The following is a 21,296-nucleotide window of genomic DNA, read 5'->3' on the forward strand; positions in this document are numbered from 1 at the left end:
CCTTTTTGGATAGCTTGTAAATACATAGCACTGTAGTTCCAATTAGTTTTTGGAATTATGCATTGCATTGACTTCTTCAGAACTTTACAAGCAAGGCCACTAAATCTGTTGTCTGGCACCTATTCTTAATTTGATCTCAAAGTCCCTTGTCTTAGTCTGTTAGCACATGCCAGAGAATAATCACATTTCATCTAGTCCATACAAGCTGCAAAAAGGTATGCGATCTGTTCTCTTGCACTTCCTCCAGCTATGCAACTAATTTTTTCATGCTGCTCTTGAGAAATATAATGGAATTTCTGCAACCTTCTACCTGGATTTCCATGCAGAAAAGTAAAATGTTGGGTTTTCGCTGGAGAAGTTAAATCCAGTAGTTTGTTTTGAATATTCATTCTACAAAATTTTGGAAATTTCCATTCTCCTATTTGTATGCAAAATATTTGGAATTTCTTGTGAGATGCAAATTCACAAACTTATTAAATAAAACAGGGGTGTGGGGAGAAGTCATATGTGTTTGTGCGCATGTGGTATATTTATGGTCTTTGTGTGTCTATGGTGTTTATGGTGTGTCACTATTTTACCTTTATTCTTTTTTATGTTGAAGGTTTTCTTCCTGGGAAGATTTTGAAGAGGAGCATGGCAAAGGGAGAGAGTTTGGTTATGCAAGTCTTCACAAAGAACTTGAACCATTTCTACTCAGAAGAGTTAAAAAAGATGTAGAAAAATCTTTACCTGCCAAGGTTGAACAGATTTTGAGGATGGAAATGAGTGCATTACAGAAGCAATATTACAAGGTAAGCAATGACACTTTTTAATTCCAGCAATTTTAATGATATATCTATATGAAAATTTCTGAAGTGTAATAGTTCTCATAATGCAATTTGAACTGGTATTTTGAGAGCTTACATCCTTCATATTTCCACAAACGGTTAGAAATTACTTTCATTGCATATTCTATGTCATAGGTGGATTTTAACCAGGAATTATAAAGCCCTGAGTAAAGGTTCAAAAGGCAGTACCTCAGGATTTTTGAACATAATTGATGGAACTCAAGAAGTGTTGTAACCATTGCTACCTCATTAAACCACCAGATGATAATGAATTCTGTAATAAACAGGAGCCCTTACAGGTAATACTTTAAAAAAACCCAACTTAATATGCATGCAGTAATATTATAATTTATGCAGTTTTATAACAACATAAATGTTTCTAAAGATCAGGTTTTATTTTCTGTGACCTTTGAAGTTCATAATTTAAATACTTTCTAAAACTACTAGACTGAAATCACAAGTTGTCACTGCACAAGCTATTTATATTATAAAGTGCTTATCAAAGCTAAAGGATGTTTCATTTGTAACGTGGCACACTAACTACTTAAATTTGTAATTAAACTCATCAGAAGTGTCAGAAATTATTGCTAATAACTGCATACTTGTAACAATTATTTTCTTGTCTCGTCTGAATAATCTTTGTTAGCTCCAATTACAAATGATACATCCTTCTTATTTCTGGCATAAGGAATAAAAGCACCTAACTCCAAATTTTTTTATTCCCCAAAATTCTATCCTGAGCCTCTTCAGCTAAAGAGGCCTAATGTTTCCAACATCAAATTCAGCGTGCACCTGAGTTTCTCTTCTGGTTGTTCGTGCTGGAGCTGAGAAGAGTCAACATTGTAACCTAGATAAAGCCCTGTTGCCCTCTACAAACATGATTACTCTCACTTTTATCTTGACTAAGGAACCTGACTGATTAGGCATTGTTAAAATTACTTAGCAGGTCATGTAGCAATGCTTATTTCTGTTCAAAAGAAAGGAAGTGAGGAGCAAGCAGTACTAAGGTAGTCAGGTAGTCTGTTGTTGTTTATTTGTTAGAAAAGAACTTGAATCTACACTGTAACTGCTCTAACTCATAGCACACTATATTTACTTAATATTTTAATGAAATGTTAAGATGCTGTTTTATGAACCAGAACTGAGAAATGCATTTATTTGAAAAACATGCTAGTCAGTACTCCTGATTTCACTTAGAGTGCTCAGTGCATTTATGAGTTTTTACAAGATCAGGACTGACCTAAATACTTATTAAACTTTTATGTTCCGTTAATGAATGTCTAACCATCTGCAGCGTATGTTAGTGTTGAGGTGAACTTATTTTGCAATACAGATTTTATTGTCTTGTAGCATTTAATACGTAGCAGTGGGGAAACTAATCCTTCTTGACAAGCTACTGATTCGTCTACGAGAACGTGGCAACAGAGTACTGATTTTCTCTCAGATGGTGAGAATGCTAGACATCCTAGCAGAGTATTTGAAGTATCGTCAGTTTCCGTTTCAGGTAGGAATTTTGCTGGTAGTAGCCAAGAATCCTTGATCATTACCACTTTATCTTAAGAAAAGTGTCCTTTTTGAAGAAAGATTTCTGAAAATTTTATTTTATGTACAGGAAAAGACTGGCAATTACTATATGCTAAATAGTATTTTGAAACCAAAAACTGATGATTTAGAAAGGTTGTTACGTTACTCTTATTCCCCCTCCCCCCCCATTGTTTTAGCAATTGAGATTTCAAGTTGCTCCAATTAGAATATAGTAGGAGTTCCTTTTTAATTATGTTATTCAATATCTTTAGAGACTTGACGGATCAATAAAAGGAGAATTGAGGAAACAAGCCCTGGATCATTTTAATGCAGAAGGATCAGAGGTATGGTATTAGTGGGTGATTTGTGTTTTTTTTTTAATCTAATCAACTTTAATTTTTTCCCCCAAGAAATATAACATATATTACACAAAACCTGAATATAGAATAAAGTGAGGGATATATTACATTGAAATTCCATTTCTATTGCCTAGACTATAAGGTTTACAACTCTTAACAAACAAACAGAAAAACCCACAACCAAAAAAAAAATCAACCAAAAACTAAGAGGAGGTTAAATAGGAAAAACAGAATTTATGAAAATGGTGTGTAACTAATATAAATACACAATTGTTTTTTTGGTTGGTTTTTTTTTTTAGATTTTTGTCAATGCTCTTTATCAAAGTAATTTTAAGTACTGTATAAAAATGGAATAATTTATTTTCTGTGTAGGACTTAATCCTTCGATTTTTTACAGGAGCACGAAACCTTTGCACAAGCTTTTGACATTGAAACCCTACTTAGGCAATGGGTAGAACTGAGTTGTGTATATCTTTTCATGAAGAAAAGCTATCTTTATTAGCTTAAAAGAGCTAATTTGGCTTCTGTTATCTTAATTTTTTTGCCTCTTATTTCCTTGCCCCGGAGGAAAATGAAAAACTGATTTCTAGCCATTGTTTGTATACCACTTAAGATTCCTATTTTATTTAGGCTTCCTACTATGGAAGCCATTCCATACCTTTGATAATCTTAGGTCTTTTGTCCTGCACTGACATGGTTTTTCAGTAATAGGAGCATAGTATTTGTCAGTTGCTGCTGAGCTTACGTTTCTGCTGTGGAGGAAGAACTTAATTTCATAACATAAATTTCAGGTATTTGTTAAATACAAAATTTAGTTCTGTTTTAAATTTCTAGTCTAGACATCATTGCCTTTTTCTGGAATCCTTGTAGTTGTACTGTACAGTTTTTAAGATGAAGGGGGGATCCAAACTTCACACTGTGTTAAAGAATAGAGGCAAATGATGGAGTTGTGCAGCAATAAAATTATTTCCTGTTATATTCTCTATTTATTTCCTAATAATCAATAAAAAGACATTTTTTTTTTGCTATTACTGAGCTACAATATTAATGACAGTATCAATGACAACCCCAAGGACTTATTCCTGAGCAGTAATGGCTTGCTATTAACTTTTGCTGTATTTAAAGCTCAAATTTATTTTCTATTTCACTATTTAATTTCATATGCTTTTTTATTGCCTGTCACATAAGATACTTATGTAGTCCTTTGTAATTGTCCCTGAATAACTCCGTATCATCTGCAGACTTTGTCACCCCATTGCTCATGCTCATCTCATTTTCATGTTGTTTATGAATACGTTGAAGAGCACTGACCCCATCAGAACACCTAGTTTTCTCTTAACAAAAAAACAGAGACTTGAGCACACATAAGGCTTAACAACAAGGAAGGGTTGTATTTCTGGCCAGTGTTTTTGCTTGGGTTTTTTCTCCCCAAGTGGCTTTTGCTCATCTTCTAGGATGCTGCTTCCTTTAAACCACAGAGAAGTCAATAACTGATATCAGTTTGCTTTATACTTATACTGGGTCTGGCTGGGCTGGAGTTAATTGTCTTTATAGCAGCTCGTATGGTGTTGTGTTTTAGATTTGTGACAGAGCAATATTAATAACACACCAGTGTTTTAGCTGTTGCTGGACAGTGTTTGCATAGTGTCAAGGCCTTCTCACTCTGCCCCCCCCCCCCCCCCAGTGAATAGATTGGGTAGTGCACAAAAGATTGGGAGGGGACATAACCAGGCAGATGACCCGAATTAAGCAAAGAGATATTCCATGTGAAGGTCCTCAAATGTGTCCAGAGGAGAGCAACAAAGCTGGTGGAAGGGCTGGAAAGTATGTCCTATGAGGAGTGGCTAAGGGCTCTGGGTTTGTCTAGTTTGGAGAAAAAGGAGGCTGAGGGGCAAACCTCATTGCTCTTTACAGCTTCCTGAGGAGGGGAACTGGAGAAGGAGTCACTGGTCTCTTCTTCCTGGTATCCCGTGACAGAACATGTGGGAATGGTTCAAAGTTGCATCAGGGGGAGGTTCAGACATGACATCAGGAAGCATTTCTTTACCGAGAGGGTGGTCAAACACTGGAATAGGTTTCCTAGAGAGATAGTTGATGCCCCAAGCCTGTCAGTTTTTAAGAGGCATTTGGACAATGCTCTTCATAACATACTTTAACTTTTGGTCTACCCTGAAGTGGTCAGGCAGTTGGATTAGATGATTGATGTAGGTTCCTTCCAGCTGAAATCATGTAGTCTATTCTATTCTAATAGCAATCTACTGGCTCTGGCCATGACAAGCACCTTATTGTATTACAAGTCTAACAAATATTTATGACATACTTAAAGATTTGTATGAGTTCATAGTCTGCTTTAGAGAGCATATAATAAAGAAGTGTCATATTGGTTCCTTGAAGAATATTACAGCTTATACATACAAAGCAATTTATTGTTTTATAATTTCAGGACTTCTGCTTTTTGCTGTCTACCAGAGCTGGAGGATTAGGTATAAATTTGGCATCTGCTGACACTGTAGTAATATTTGATTCTGACTGGAATCCACAGAATGATCTTCAAGCACAGGCTAGAGCTCATAGGATTGGACAGAAGAAACAGGTATGCAGATTTGTCTTTTAAGCTCCAAACTTAAAGGAAGATTTCATATGGTAGCCATAAGCTGTCTGGGCAATTGAAGTCCTCATGTATTTTGAGAATAACAAATATTTGCCAAGAATTTTTAAAACTTTTAACCATGCTAATTTGCCTTAAAAAAAAAAAAAATTGGCCAGCCCCAGGTTCGATCTGTGGATGAGATGAATCATGAGTTTCAAGCTCTTGCCCTAGAATCTTGGGGAATGGGAGAGGTAATTATTGACAGCTGAAAATCCGGTTGAAATGTTGATAAAAAATAAGAAGTCTTAAATAATATGGTGTGAATCAAAGGTCTTCTCTTAAGACCAAATTGGTTTCTCAGGCAGCTGAAATTTCTGTTCTAAGGAGAAGAGAAACTAAGTACTTTGAAGAACACCGGGATGGTTGTTCACCGGATCTGCTGTGGTACTGTGTTGGTCTGATTTTATGACTGATACTCTTGGGGAAGTGACAGGGTAATTTATTTGAAAGTTTGTGCAGTTCTGTGAAATGGGACATGTTCTCAGTGTCGCTGTATCTAAGCTAGTGAAACAACTGCTTACTACCTCTGAGAAGCCAGAGACTGGGATTTGAAAAAGGTCTGACTCCAGAAAAAGTGCAGCTGGCATACCCTAGCAGAAATGTGTGATTATTTACTGGTAACTTTGCTGCTAATTACTCCTTAAAAGAAGATTTTTAACCAAGGTGAAGACTGCTATTATATAAATTTAGCTATAGGGAAGAAGGACTTATTAGCTTGGTTTCTTTGTTGTTTTTTTTCTTGGTTTGGGGTTTTTTTTTATAAAGCCAGTCTACTTGGAGGATCAGGGAGGATGACTTGGGCTCTTTCAAATACAGTCCTGGGAACTCTTGAGAAAGTAATCAACGTGCATTAGGGTTACTTGCCCTGACAGGTCATGGTAATGAAATTAATTCACATTGAACATTTTAGATTGGATATAAGGAAGAAGTCATTTACTGTAAGGTTGGTGAAGCACTGGAATGGGTTGCCCAGGGAAGTTATGAATGCTCCATCCCTGGCGGTGTTCAAGGCCAGGTTGAACAGAGCCTTGGGTGACATGTTTTAGTGTGAGGTGTCCCTGACTATGGCAGGGGGGTTGGAACTAGATGATCTTAAGGTCTTTTCCAACCCTAACTATTCTGATTCTATATGGAGGGACTGCACAGTGGCCACAGTATATGGATGGGTAGGGAGAAGAGTTGTGGACTTGTCCCACATTCATTTGCATCATGTCATTCTAGAAAGTAGCTGCTGTATTTCAGGCGCATCCATTTTACTTAAATACTTCATAGTTCTCTTTGGGTTTCTTTCTTGCAAAAGACTTCAAATAGTAATCAGTTATAACACATTTCCTTGTGGCTATGCTTGTGCCTAATCACAGAAGTTTAAAGAGGATTTCTTATTTTATTTTTTTTAAATAATTTATATAGAGACTGTGGTAACATGATTGACTGGTTTCATATATGAAATGTTAGTTCAATGAGGTTTAGAAGATTTGTAATCGCAACTAACTTTTCTCCCTGTTGTTGCTCAATTTATGAGCATGTAAATAAAGCCTTTTTTATGATGCATAGGTTAATATTTATCGGCTAGTCACAAAAGGATCAGTAGAAGAAGATATTCTTGAAAGAGCCAAGAAAAAGATGGTGTTAGATCACTTAGTAATTCAGAGAATGGACACTACAGGGAAAACTGTACTACATACAGGCTCTACTCCTTCAGGTATATTTGTTTATTCTTTCATATTAATTTATGCTTACATATGCCTGACTATTTGAGTAAATAATGCAAGTCATTTTCACTTGGCTAATAAAAGCAAAAAATATGCGGTAAGGAGTTATGTAAGTAAAGACTGCAAAAATATATTAAATATATTGTCTTTGTGCATATTTTTTACATATTAAATATAGCTTTTATTTAAGTCAAAAAGTAGTTTTATTGACTCAGGGGTTATAGGAATTTCAAAAAGTTCACAAAATTAAAGTGTTTATCTGAAACTTTCTGTATTTCAGCTCAACACCTTTTAATAAGGAAGAATTATCAGCAATTTTGAAGTTTGGTGCTGAGGAACTTTTTAAAGAACCTGAAGGGGAAGAAGAGGAGCCTCAGGTAAATTAAAATACTTCATCTACACTTGATGGACAGAGAAACTACAAATACATATGAATTGTTTTGTTGTAAAGAGAAAACTTCTTTTTCAGGAAATGGATATAGATGAAATCCTGAAGAGGGCTGAAACTCGAGAAAATGAGCCAGGCCCAATAACTGTAGGAGATGAATTGCTTTCACAGTTCAAGGTATTGCTCTGTTCCTATTCATTTTCATTCTTATGAAACAGGTGCAACAACAACTCAACTCTTTGGCATAGAATGTCTTTTCACCTATACAGGGTAATTATACTGCCAGTGCAAACATTTAAAAATACATGCCATATTTTCCTAACAAAATAAGAAAGAGATTTACAAATACATTAGTCCTTGATTCAGTTGTTACAATACTGAGGAGGGCTGGTTTTCATTTAATGCTTTATGCTGTTAAGCAACACTTAGCACTTTCAGAAGTGGTACTTTTGAAAACAGAGAATAAAGCTTGGATTTCTTAGTTTATGACTTTTAGAAATTCCTTTCATCCCCCATGTAAATGTGAATGCCAAAGAATGCTTAACACTTAACACTTAAAGTATTAAGTGGGTCCAAATTGTGTGTGATGGTATGGGGGGGGGTGGTGTGGTGGATCTTTTTGTTGTTGTTGTTGTTTAGGTTTGGTGTTGTTTTGCTTGGTTTTGTTTAAATCAGTGCAGGAGGTTTTTTAGATCAGTAGAGTATTAAATCACTTTCCTAATCATTCATTTGCAATATATTGTGATTTCTGTATTATTATACTTTCATATTAACTCAGGCATTCGGTTAGACTTGCTTTCTGCTTTGAAGGAAATGAATAATAATCACAACTATTGGGGAGGCATTTCATAATGCTTCTATTTTAGATTCTCATCTTTATATTCAGCTGTGTTGCATGGAGTATGTGCATTTCATATATGAAAATACTTTCATTAGAGACAGTGCTTCATGAAGCATTTTATATGTGTACATTTTGTGTATATATAAATAAATGAACGATGCCATTCTGAACTAAGTTTTCCTAAAATATTAATTACCGAATCTTTGTTTAAATAAAATCATGTATTAATTTGGTGAAAATACATATGTTCCAATACATAAGGTTGCTAACTTTTCCAATATGGATGAAGATGACATTGAGTTGGAACCAGAAACAAAATTTAAGAAATTGGGAAGAAATCATTCCAGAAGTCCAGCGGCGACGAATAGAAGAGGAGGAAAGGCAAAAAGAGCTCGAAGAAATATAATATGCTCCCAAGGATGAGAAAGTGTGCAAAACAGGTATCTCTGAGGTTGACCAATTAACTTTGGTTTTTGTTGGTGGTGATGATTAGTTTGTTTTTTCATTACTCTTCTTTGGCTTGTACTTTTGGGGTTGGGTGATTTTCACACATGACACCTCCCACACCTACTCCCTCCCTCATTTTTGTCAGGCTAGATAACACATTAAAAAATGTTTTAGTCACATAGCTTTGAACTACTTAACCTGAAATTCCAGATCAGCTTTAATGGAAGTGAAAGGAGACACAGTAGGAGCAGAAGGTATTCTGGATCTGATAGTGACTCCATCTCAGAAAGGAAACGACCAAGAAAACGTGGACGACCACGAACTATTCCTCGCGAAAATATTAAAGGATTTAGCGATGCAGAGATTAGGCGGTAAGATGTGGGGGGATGTGCATGTTTTAAGGGACAAAACATATTTTTTTATCATTTTAGAGTTTGAAAATATGGAAAACAGTCTGGATAACCTGAACTTAGTTAAAAAGTTTTATTCTAGGCATTTAAGGCTTTACTCTGTAGTTTGGGGTGCTAACATAAGGAACTGTTATGTCCAGAATTTGAACATTTGGTTTGAAAAATGTTTCCAGTTGTTTTACAGTCTTTTAGTAGGTATTCTTCTTCCTGTATCCCCTGAAGGCAGTGATTTTAAAAAACAGTTTCAGTTTCTAAAATGGGTGAGGATTTTTTTAACCCCACAAGCAAAATATTGTAATTCCCATCATTTAACCTACAAACTGTAGTTGAAGAAACGATAGACACGTTTTTATGGAAATACCTACAAAAGATTCAGTGAGTTTTGGTTTTTTTTTTTTAATTTTCTTGCCATTGTAATTGAATTAATGTTATATAATGATTTTTAAACTAAAAGAAACAAATAATCAATTTTGATAAGTTGTTGTGGTTTAACCTTGGTAGGCAGCTAAGCGCTACACAGCTGCTCGTTCAGTCTCCCCCAGAGGGACTGGGGAGAGAATCAGAAGGGTAAAAATGAGAAAAAAAGCCGTGGGTTGAGATAAAGATAGTTTAATAGGCAAAGCAAAACAAGGAATTCATTCACTACTTCCTTTTAGCAGGCAGGTAATTCCCAGAAAGCAGGGCTCCATCATGCATAACAGTTGCCCAGAGAGGTTGTGAATGCTCCATCCCTGGCAGTGTTCAAGGCCATATGGTTTAGTTCTAATATGGTTTAGTGTGAGGTGTCCCTGCCATGACAGGGGGGTTGGAACCAGATGATCTTAAGGTCCTTTCCAACCCTAACTATTCTATGATTCTATGATGATTCTAAGACAGATACCATAACACCAAACGTCCCTTCTCCCTCCTTCTTCCCCCATCTTTCTATTGCTGAGCATGACATCATGTGATGTGGAATATCCCTTGGGTCAGTTGGGGTCAGCTGTCCTGGCTGTGTCCCTTCCCAACTTCTTGTGTACCCCCAGCCTACTTGCTGATGGGATGGTGTGAGGAGCAAAAAAAGCCTTGACTCTGTGTAAGCACTGCTCAGCAATAACAAAAACATCCCTGTGTTAGCAATACTGCTTTGGTCAAAAATCCAAAACATACTAGCAGGTATGGTGCTCTGAAGAAAATTAACTTTATCTAATCAAAAACCAATACATAATTGATTTCGTACAGCTGGTCCCATCAATATTCGGTGCTAAAAATGCTTCTGTGATAGAAGGAGGAGAAATTATTTTGCTTTACATAGCTTGGTTTGTGAAATGCTACTTTGCTTCTGGAATTCAAGCATTCATGCTTCTCTAAAATAATGTAAAGCTTATAAAATATGTTTGATTATATAAATAGCCTTAAAGACCCTTGTTTCCTTTTCATCTAACATATGCTTTTTGTCATATGTTTGTCAAACAAAAAGCAGCTTTTTGTTTGCTGCTTTTGTCAGGGGTATTGTGCTTGCATTCCTTTATCTTTCATGTTATGTTTTCTTTAAGTCTTAAAATCACCTTAAAGTTGTAGCTAGCTCCTCTTTATTATGAGAGGCCTAACATAATCTCTGATCTCTCAATTTACTGTAAATCCACATTTGTTTTTTTTATTAGACACATCACATTGCTGAATATTTTGTCTTCTGAAACTAATTAGTAATTTTTGAAATAAATTCTATCTTCTATTGCTTTATTTACATCAGTTATTAAGCCAAATAGAACTGGCTTTAAATGTGGGTTATCTTGGTATACTAAGCTGTCCTGCTCTCTAGTTCTTATTTTCTTTGCATTGTCCACATAGCCTTGTACTAAGACTTTACAAATACATTTTTAAAACCAGTGTAGTTAAGCATACATTTTTTAACTGCAAAATTATTTTCTGTTACTAGATTTATCAAGAGTTACAAAAAATTTGGTGGCCCACTTGAAAGGTAAACTTATTTTATTATGTTTGTATAGCAACTTGGAACCTTGTTTTCATTAAAATTAGAACAGTGCACCAAGAAACTGAAGAGAAAATGATGTGCTTAATCTTTTGCCTCGACTATAACATGATTTATTTTTTTTTCCCCCTTTCTTCATATGTGGTATGTATGTAGACAGCCAGTTCACCAAATCTTTAAATTTTGTAAGACTGCTTGGGGTTTTCTTATACTTCACGTACTGTCTTGTTCAATCTACATTAGTGACAATTGTTCAGTTTTCTTGTTTGATACAATGGATAAACCCACAGGCTTTCAACAGATTAACTGCTAGTTTTGCATTTTTCTCATTGTCAGTTCTTATTTTAAGCTTTCTCTATTACTCTGCGTTTTGAGAATAATTTCCCACCTTCATTTTCTTTAATAGTATTTATAGCCTATATGATTTTATTATGTAGTTCCTTTTCTGTTTGAAAGAATGTGTAGTAATGTAACTTAAAACTGTATAGTTAGGGACCTTTATAGTTCCTGTTGTATTGTCTTCTATGTGATGAAACACTCTTTTTTTATAGTTTCTATATTCTTTTCTATAGCTGCTTTTAACTGCATGGATCAAAACTGTACACAGCGTAGCAAGTGTGGGTGAATGATAAATTACATGTTCACTTCTCTAGTTTCAAAATCTGAAGGAGTCATTCATAATACTAAAGTTTTAGAGCTGTAAAAACATATTTGTTTTCTTACAGGTTAGATGCTATAGCTAGAGATGCTGAGCTAGTTGATAAATCTGAGATGGACCTTAGATGTCTGGGAGAACTTTTACATAATGGATGCATTAAGGCTTTAAATGACAATTCCTTTGGACAAGAAAGAGCAGGTAAAGTGTGTTTGGGGGGGGGTGGAGGAGAGGAATAAAAAGTGTCAAGAGATCTGTCACTTTAAATAATAATTTAATTATTTTAAAATAATATTTAATTATTGATTTTAATAATAATTTAATTATTTTAATAATAATTCTTGCACTCTGATTAAATCAGAACAGTAGTGTTAGCGGAAAAGATTAACAAAGTGTTAACATGCTAGGTGATATAAAAAAATTATTGTAGTAAAAACTTTTTTAGTTTTGTTTATTGCCCCACTTTCCCTAAGTGAATCGTCGCAGTAGAATGTAGCATGCTTTTGCTTTACTGTGAAATTTAAAATTAGTCTTCTATTATTATCTTGAAGACCTTGAGATTATGGTGATATGGTTTAGTGTGAGGTGTCCCTGCCCATGGCAGGGAGGGTGAAACTAGATGATCTTAAGGTCCTTTCCAACCCTAGCTATTCTATGATTCTATGATTATGAAGAAGTCTTTTACTATAATTGAACGTCTGCTGCTATAGCATCAAACTTTTTTTTTTGTGCTTGTATATAATATACACATAGTGGCTAAATATTTTAATAATTTGGTCCTTTATTTTAAGTGGGTAGACTTGGGAAAGTTAAAGGCCCAACATTCCGAATATCAGGAGTGCAGGTGAATGCAAAGCTAGTCATCTCTCATGAAGAAGAGTTGGCACCATTGCACAAATCCATTCCTTCAGATCCAGAAGAAAGAAAAAGGTATTGTGTGGCATGTTCCCCTCTCCCTTGCTAAGGCTGAGAAGATCGCTCATTTATTTTTCTAATTTATTTCTACTAGATATGTCATCCCATGCCACACTAAGGCAGCTCATTTTGATATAGATTGGTGTAAGGAAGATGATTCCAATCTGTTAATAGGTATCTATGAATATGGCTATGGCAGCTGGGAAATGATAAAAATGGACCCTGATCTCAGTTTGACACAGAAGGTATGTCATCTACAAAATTTCATCAAGGCTTTTTTTTTTTTTTAATTTATTTATTTTTTTTTAGGTAACAATGCTAATAAGAACAATTACTGAAAGAGCTTATTTTATGATAACTGAAAATGCACAGAAGTTAGGTCAGTTGTACTCCTTTGTATCCTGGTAAATTATTAGATTTCAAGATTTTGTGTATTCAGTTGATGTATGCCTTCTTAGAACCTATTATGTTTCTGTATTTCTATTTATTTGGATCTCTGTCACTTGGGTTCTTTCTCTTCTGTTTTTTGCTTTCCTAGTTTAAATGCTCTAGTTTTGTTAATTTTATTCTCGATCTTTTGGAGGGAAGGTTGTTTTGGGGTTTTACTTTGGTTTTCCTGTTCCTGGTTTCTTTGCTTGAAACTCATTCGCAACAAGAGAATAGATTAGAATTAGCGCAATAGCTGCTTAGAAGTAGTGAGAAACATAGGGAAAGACTGGAGTGAAGCAAATTCAGTGACATTGCCAACAACCTGTAACTTTGGGATTTGAGGAGCCAGGGTTGTATACAAAGCTGTTTAATGATATCCTGCCCCTGCTTTCCATTTAGTTGCTTGTTTTATGGAAACACTAATTTATATTTGTGGCTTCTGAAATATCCTGTGGTAATGAGTTAATGCATTTAGAAGCACAAAGCAGAGCTAGGAGACCTGTGTATGACAGTAATATAGGACCTCTGCACTTTTTAGATAAACTATGAGAGTGGAAACAAAAATCTGAGGCTAGTTTCTTGTAAACTTTGTGAGACCATTTCCAAGACTACGTTATTTGTGTGTTTGGGGGAAAAAAATTTTTCATTCCTTGAAGCATGTTGGCATATTGATCAGTTATAGTTGGATTGGGGTTATTTTTTACCTTTTTTTTAATTCAGCTTTTCCTGTTCTCAGTGTTCAAGACTAGCAGCTTCCTAATTTGATAATGTATACTTTTAGTTGATACTACCACTGCTTTTCTCAGATTTTACCTGATGATCCAGATAAGAAACCCCAAGCCAAGCAGTTACAGACCCGTGCAGATTACCTCATTAAATTGCTGAATAAAGACCTCGCAAGAAAAGAAGCACAAAGACTTACTGGTGTAGTAAGTAAAGCTTGATATTCAGTACTGAGATAACATAATGTTTATGGGCATGTCAGCAGATACTTGTTTTATTCTTACTTCCACTCTTCTTTGCTTTGTGTAATTTTTCTCCGTATTGCTAATTATATTATATGAGGCTACCTCAAGGAGTGAATTGCAAGTTTAATATTGTTTTATTCTCTCTTATTTGTATATATTCTCTACTGTTGCATTAGGCTCAGTCTCCAGTCCTGAGAAAAGTCATGGTCATTAGTGGCAATAAATAAAATTCACGCTTTCTTTAACATAAAAAACAAATCTTTTTCTGCAACTGTGGTTCAAAGACACTTGTTGGTTGACATACTAAAGGTACTAATTTGCATTCAGGGCAATTTAAAGAGGAGGAAAACAAGAACTAAGAAGAACAGAGCAACAAAGGCTGCAAAAATTAAAGAAGAAATAAAAAGTGATTCCTCATCACCACCCTCAGAAAAATCTGATGAAGATAACGAGGTAAATGTCATTCATATGGTAAAGATGGCTATTCAGTTGCTTCTATTAGTAACGCTCTTTCTGTTTGATCTTCTGTTTGACTTAATAAAACTGAAGCACTTGAATGGCATCCTCCTTCTGTGGTAGTTAATATTGCATCAATATAATCACATGGAAGATTATATCTATTTTAATTTAATAAGCTTGTAGTTCAGACATTATGATTAGTTTTCCAAATTATGACATCATAAAATAAGGTTGCCACCCAGTTACAAGTGACATTGTGCAATTTCAATATTCTTTAAAGACGAGCATTGTGTCTGCTAGAAATGCAATTTTTAATGTAATTTTTATCTGAAGATAAAACTAACATTTCTGACTAACCCATTATTACTACTGATAATGATTCTTCAGGTAGCAACTTAAGTTCAGGCTCAGGAAAAAAAATCAAGCTTGATTAGTAAGAACAGTGCGAATAAATGATGTTTTCAGACATGCTAGTAAATGCTTCTGTTTATCTCAGGGTTTTCATTATACTAATAGACCACTTAACTTTGTTATGTTTTTATGAAGTCTTGGATGCAGTGATCATGAGATGGTCAAATTTGAGGTCCTCAAGACAGTGAGAAGAGCGTGCAGTAAGCTCACTGCCCTGGACTTCAGGAGAGCAGACTTTGGGCTCTTCAGGAACCTGCTTAGCAAGGTTCCATGGGATATAGCCTTAGAGGGCAAGGGGGCCCAAGACTCTTGGTTAATATTCAAGGATCACCTGCTACAGGCTCAGGAGTGTTGCATCCCGACCAGAAGGAAGTGCAGCAGGAGGGCCAGGAGACCTCCTTGGATGGATAAGGAGCTGCTGAGAAAAATTCACAAGAAAAAAGAGGCTTATAAAAGGTGGAAACAAGGACAGGTGGCCTGGGATGAATACAGGGATGTTGTCAGGGTAGTTAGGGACCAAGTTAGGAAAGCTAAGGCCCAACTGGAGCTAAACTTGGCAATGGATGTTAAAGATAATAGGAAGGGATTTTATAGGTATGTAGCGGCTAAAAAACAGACTAAGGACAATGTAAGCCCCCTTTGGAAGCTTTTGGGAGAACTGGCTACACAGGACTTGGAGAAGGCTGAGGTTCTGAATGGCTTCTTTGCCTCGGTCTTCACTGGCAAAGGCTCTGACCGCAGCACCCGAGTCTTGGAAGGCGGACGCAGGGACTGTGAAAACGAAGACCTTGGGCCCACTGTACATGAGGATCTGGTTCGAGACCATCTTAAGAACCTGAATGTACACAAGTCCATGGGACCTGATGAAATCCATCCGCGGGTCCTGAAGGAGCTGGCGAATGAAGTTGCAAAGCCACTGGCCATCATATTTGAAAAATCATGGCAGTCGGGTGAAGTTCCTGACGACTGGAAAAAGGGAAATATAACCCCCATTTTCAAGAAGGGGAAAATGGATGACCTGGGGAATTACAGACCAGTCAGTCTCACCTCTGTGCCTGGCAAAATCTTGGAGCTGATTCTTTTGGAAGGCATGCTAGGGCACATGAAAAACAACAAGGTGCTTGGTGACAGCCAGCATGGCTTTACTAGGGGAAAATCCTGCCTGACCAATTTGGTGGCCTTCTATGACGGGGCTACAAAAGTGATGGACAGGGGTGGAGCAGTTGACGCCATCTACCTGGACTTGTGCGAAGCGTTCGACACTGTCCCACACGACATCCTTGTCTCTAAATTGGAGTGTCATCAATTTGATAGGTGGACCACTCGGTGGATAAAGAACTGGCTGGATGGTCGCACTCAAAGAGTTGTGCTCAACGGTTCAATGTCCGTCTGGAGACCAGTAACGAGTGGTGTCCCTCAGGGATCGGTGTTGGGACCGCTCTTGTTTAATATCTTTGTCGCTGACATGGACAATGGAATTGAGTGCGCCCTCAGCAAGTTTGTCGCTGACACCAAGCTGTGTGGTTCGGTTGATACACTGGAGGGAAGGAATGCCATTCAGAGGGACCTTGACATGCTTGCGAGGTGGGCTGATGCCAACCTCATGAAGTTTAACCATGCCAAGTGCAAGGTCCTACACCTGGGTGGGAGCAATCCCAGGCACAACTACAGGTTGGGCAAAAAGGAAATTCATAGTAGTCTTGCAGAAAAGGACTTGGGGGTGTTAGTCAATGAAAAAATGAACATGAGCCAGCAGTGTGCACTCACAGCCCAGAGGGCCAACCGTATCCTGGGCTGCATCAAGAGGAGCGTGACCAGCAGGTCGAAGGAGGTGATCCTGCCCCTCTACTCTGCTCTTGTGAGACCTCACTTGGAGTATTGTGTGCAGTTCTGGTGTCCTCAACGTAAAAAGGACATGGTACTGTTAGAACAAGTCCAGAGGAGGGCCACGAGGATGATCAGGGGACTGGAGCACCTCCCATATGAAGACAGGCTGAGAAAGTTGGGGCTGTTCAGCCTGGAGAAGAGAAGGCTGCGTGGAGTCCTCTTTAGCAGCCGTCCAGTATCTGAAGGGGGCCTGCATGGATGCTGGTGAGGGACTATTCATTAGGGACTGTAGTGATAGGACAAGGGGTAATGGGTTGAAACTTAAACAGCAGAGGTTTAGACTTGATATAAGGAAGAAATTCTTTACTGTTAGGGTGGTGAGGTACTGGAATGGGTTGCCCAGGGAGGTAGTGAATGCTCCATCCCTGGCGGTATTCAAGACCAGGTTGGATGAAGCCTTGGGTGATATGGATTAGTGTGAGGTGTCCCTGCCCATGGCAAGGGGGTTGGAACTAGATGATCTTGAGGTCCTTTCCAATCCTAACTATTCTATGATTCTATGTATTCCTTTAGTCCTCTGTTTTTGTTGGGTCATTTATTTAAATTTATCACACAGCAGAAACCACTAGAGAGAAATAAAAAAACAAAACACAACAATAAAAAAACAACAGATGACATTTAGGGGCCATGATGCACCTAATATTCTCATTTTGAAGTAGCTGAAAGAACAGTAGGTTCTTCAGAACAGCTGGAAAAAAGAAGGTTGGAACTATTTTCCCTTTTCCTGTAGCTATAAATGTTTAATTTGTGGTCAGTAAAAGGTGACTGGAACAAAGCTAAGCAGAACACAGGTCTTTAACCATCACCATAGCCTGAAAAATCAGCTCAGTCTTGTGATGCCTACTTCCTTATTTTTTTTTAGCTCTTTGCAGCTTTACCTTTTACAGGGGCAGATTTCTTTGGGGATTTGAAAGTTAAATGGACTTAATTTCTCACACCCCCCATTACCCCTGCCCAATCAGTACTTGTTTTGTGTCACATCAAGGAAATGAGTACTCCTCATTTTGTTTCATAACTGCATCCAGCTCCATTTGATAGGTGTTAAACCGAAGTCTAAAGAGATCACACACAGATAAAAAGTGCATTTTAACCTGATAGTTACAAAACTTGTATAGTTAGGAAATCAATTTGATGACATATATGCTTGTGTGTTGCAGAATGAGATTGTTACAGTGAAGCATCCACATAAAAAAATAAAAGCAGAAGAAGAAAATGAAGAAAAGCCTGAGTCAGATATTGGTATAAAAAAGGAAGCTGAAGAAAAAAGAGAGACAAAGGAAAAAGAAAATAAGAGGGATTTGAAAAGGGAGAAAAAAGAAAAAGAGGATAAGAAAGAATTAAAAAATATTAAAGAAAAGAGAGAATACAAATTAAAAGAATCCACACTGAAAGAAAAAGAAGCAAAGGAAGTAAAGGTAACTAGGTTTATTTTTCTTATATAGTACTAGAAAAGGCCAACAGGATTCTGTGAATGATTTTGAGTAGAAAAGGTATTTTGAATCATTTACTTTACAGCTCTCATTTCATTGAAATCTTTTTCATCATTTGAAGTTTTATTTTTGCCACTTGTAACTCTAAGGGCAGGCAACTGAAATAGGAAATTGCCCCTTTAAGATGCATAGCTTAGTGGGACTTGAGAGTACAAGGGGTGCAAGAAATTTGTCCATTCTCCTCTATCCCTCAGAGAGAGAAAAGTAAAGGTGCTGTCACTGAATGTCAGATTTTTTTTTTGTTATTGAAGAGAATACAGAAATTACAGTGATTGCCTAATTGCAGTATAATTCCAGCCCCCAAATAAGGTTTGCTTATCAGATACATTTTCATATTTTGTTCTTAGGTAAATGAAATCAAATCTGAAAATAAAGAAAAAAATAGAAAAGTTTCACTGTTGGATATTCCAGTTCATATTACTGCAATTAGTGAACCAGTTCCTATATCTGAAGAATCTGAAGAACTGGATCAGAAGACATTCAGTGTGGTATGTCCCTTGTTGATAACTTTTTTACACTTGATATGCTAAATGAACACAATTTCTGATATTCTTGATTCTGCTATTAGGTTTTATAACACAGATATCTCTTGCCAGTAAAAGATTAGATCTGTGAAGGTTTATCGACACTATACTAAAGTCAGCAGCTCTATTTTATTGCATTCATGCAGTATAGTGAAGAGTATTTGTCTAGTTGTCTGTGCACTGAATAGTTTTAAAATACAGACTGTGAAGATCCATCCTCAAGAATAATTCATGGATACGGCTTCTTAAAGGACAGAAGTGAATGAATTTTAAAGCAGTTGCTGTAGTGTCTGGCTGGGCCTTATCAAATACCTCTTTGTTCTTTGTAAGCTAACGAGAAATGAAGTTTCAAAGTTGCGCTTGAAGTATTACAGACTTGTTGCATTAGAGAGAGGAAGGAACAAATCTGTTCTGGAAGGTATATTCTTCATTATGCCATGGTCAAATGTAGTATAATTAGCATGTTTACCTTTTTAAATGAAAATTACTGCTGTGGGTTGTTGAGGCTAACTCATTTAACTTCTTGTCTAACTTGTGACAGGTAAACGTATGCATTTCATCTTTTTACCTTACCACTGTGACTGAATGTGATGAGTTGAGAGTTTATGGGTGAGGATTAACGGAGAGGCTAATATGGGAGACACTGTTGTGGGTGTTTACTATAGGCCACCCGATCAGGAGGAGAAAGTTGATGAGGCCTTCTATGGGCAGCTGGAAATAGCCTCACAGTCCAAGGCACTGGTTCTCCTGGGGGATTTAAACCACCCAGTTAGTTCTTGGAGGGGCAACATGGCCCAGCACACAGTCCAGGGAGTTCTTGCACATCATGGAAGATAACTTTTTGTTACAAGTGGTAGAGGAGCCAAGGAGGAAAGGTGTGTTGCTGGACCTTGTACTAACAAATCAAGAGGGAATTGGTTGAAAACGGAAAGCTTGGGGGCAGCCTTGGCTGTAGCGATTATGAGATGGTGGATCCTGCTTGGGGGAAGCAAAACAGTAAGCAGAATTCCAACCTTAAACTTCCCAAGAGCTAACATCAGTTTCTTCAAAGACATACTTAGAGGAATCCCATGGGATAGGGCTCTAGAAGAGAAGGGAGTCCAAGAGAGCTGGTTGATATTTAAACACCACTTCCTCCAAGCTCAAGACCAGTGTATACCCATGATGAAGAAATCAAGCAAAGGGGGCAGGAGACCTGCATGAATGAGCAGGGAGCTCCTAGTTAATCTCAAACAGAAGAAAGAAATTTATGAGAAGTGGAAAAAGGGACAGGCCACATGAGAGGACTATAGGAATGTCATCAGGGTATGCAGGGATATGACAAGGAAGGCCAAGGCCCACTTAGAATTGAGCCTGGCAAAGGACATCAAGGACAACAAGAAGGGCTTCGACAAGTATATCAACAGCAAAAGGAAGATGACGGAAAATGTGGGCCCGCTGCTAAATCAGATGGGTGTCCTGGTAACAGAAGACACAGAAAAGGCCGCCTTACTGAATGCTGCCTTTGCTTCAGTCTTTACTGCTGAAGATGGCTCTCAGGAGTCCCAGAAATCGGAGGTAAGTAAAAAGGCTGGAGAATGAAGACTTTGCCCTAGTCATAGAGGGTTGGGTTAGAGATCAGCTAGACAGAATTAAGACTTATAAATCCAAGGGCCCTGATGGGATGCACCCAAGGGTGCTGAGGGAGCTGGCAGATATTGTTCATCTGCTGCTCTCCATCATCTTTGAGAAATCATGGAGAATGAGAGAGGTGCCTGATGACTGGAGGAAGGCAAATGTTACTCCCATTTTCAAAAATGGCAAGAAGGAGAACCTGGGAAACTACTGTTACTCAGCCTCACCTCCATCCCTAGAAAGGTGATGGGACAGGTCATTCTGGAGGTCATTACCACACATGTAGAAGAGAAGGTCATCAGGAGTAGTCAGCATGGATTCACCAAGGGTAAATCTTGCTTGACCAATCTGATAGTCTTTTATGATTACATTGTAGGGTGGGTCAAAGAGGGGAGAGCAATGGATGTTACCTTCCTTGACTTTAGCAAGGCTTTTGACACTGTCTTCCATAACCTCCTCATAGGTAAGCTTAGGAAACGTGGGTTAGATGAATGGACAGTGAAGTGGATCAAAAACTGGCTGAATGGCAGAGTTCACACATCAGCAGAGTAGCATCCAGTTGGAGGCCTGTAGTCAATGGTCTTCCCCAGGGATCAAGACTGGGTTTAGTCTTATTCAACTTGTATATCAATGATAACAAGGATGAAGGGCTGGAGTCTACCCTGATCAAGTTTGCTGATGACACAAAGCTGTGGGGAGTGGTTGATACACCTGAAGGCTGTGCTGCCATTCAGCCAGACCTTGATAGGCTGGAGAATTGGGAGGAGAAAAACCTAATGAGCTTCAACAAGGGCAAGCATATGGGCACCTGGGG

At 37.5% G+C, this 21,296-nt stretch overlaps 1 protein-coding gene across 1 annotated transcript in view; it reads left to right on the forward strand.

Moving 5' to 3' along the window:
- Window positions 1–21,296, forward strand: part of LOC117438181 (chromodomain-helicase-DNA-binding protein 1-like) — a 50,028-nt gene that overhangs the window by 15,337 nt on the left and 13,395 nt on the right. Inside the window, 22 exon segments of the mRNA XM_034073650.1 lie at window positions 602–790; window positions 963–1,038; window positions 1,040–1,126; window positions 2,178–2,195; window positions 2,197–2,331; window positions 2,624–2,695; window positions 5,154–5,303; window positions 6,915–7,062; window positions 7,325–7,449; window positions 7,542–7,637; window positions 8,563–8,627; window positions 8,629–8,704; window positions 8,706–8,741; window positions 8,959–9,119; window positions 11,077–11,118; window positions 11,856–11,986; window positions 12,577–12,715; window positions 12,795–12,945; window positions 13,936–14,058; window positions 14,425–14,550; window positions 18,012–18,269; window positions 18,692–18,832. Of these exon segments, the coding sequence (XP_033929541.1) occupies window positions 602–790; window positions 963–1,038; window positions 1,040–1,126; window positions 2,178–2,195; window positions 2,197–2,331; window positions 2,624–2,695; window positions 5,154–5,303; window positions 6,915–7,062; window positions 7,325–7,449; window positions 7,542–7,637; window positions 8,563–8,627; window positions 8,629–8,704; window positions 8,706–8,741; window positions 8,959–9,119; window positions 11,077–11,118; window positions 11,856–11,986; window positions 12,577–12,715; window positions 12,795–12,945; window positions 13,936–14,058; window positions 14,425–14,550; window positions 18,012–18,269; window positions 18,692–18,832 (2,545 nt within the window).

This window comes from Melopsittacus undulatus (genome assembly GCF_012275295.1).
Source record: "Melopsittacus undulatus isolate bMelUnd1 chromosome W unlocalized genomic scaffold, bMelUnd1.mat.Z SUPER_W_unloc_1, whole genome shotgun sequence".
In the NCBI taxonomy this organism is placed as follows: domain Eukaryota; kingdom Metazoa; phylum Chordata; class Aves; order Psittaciformes; family Psittaculidae; genus Melopsittacus; species Melopsittacus undulatus.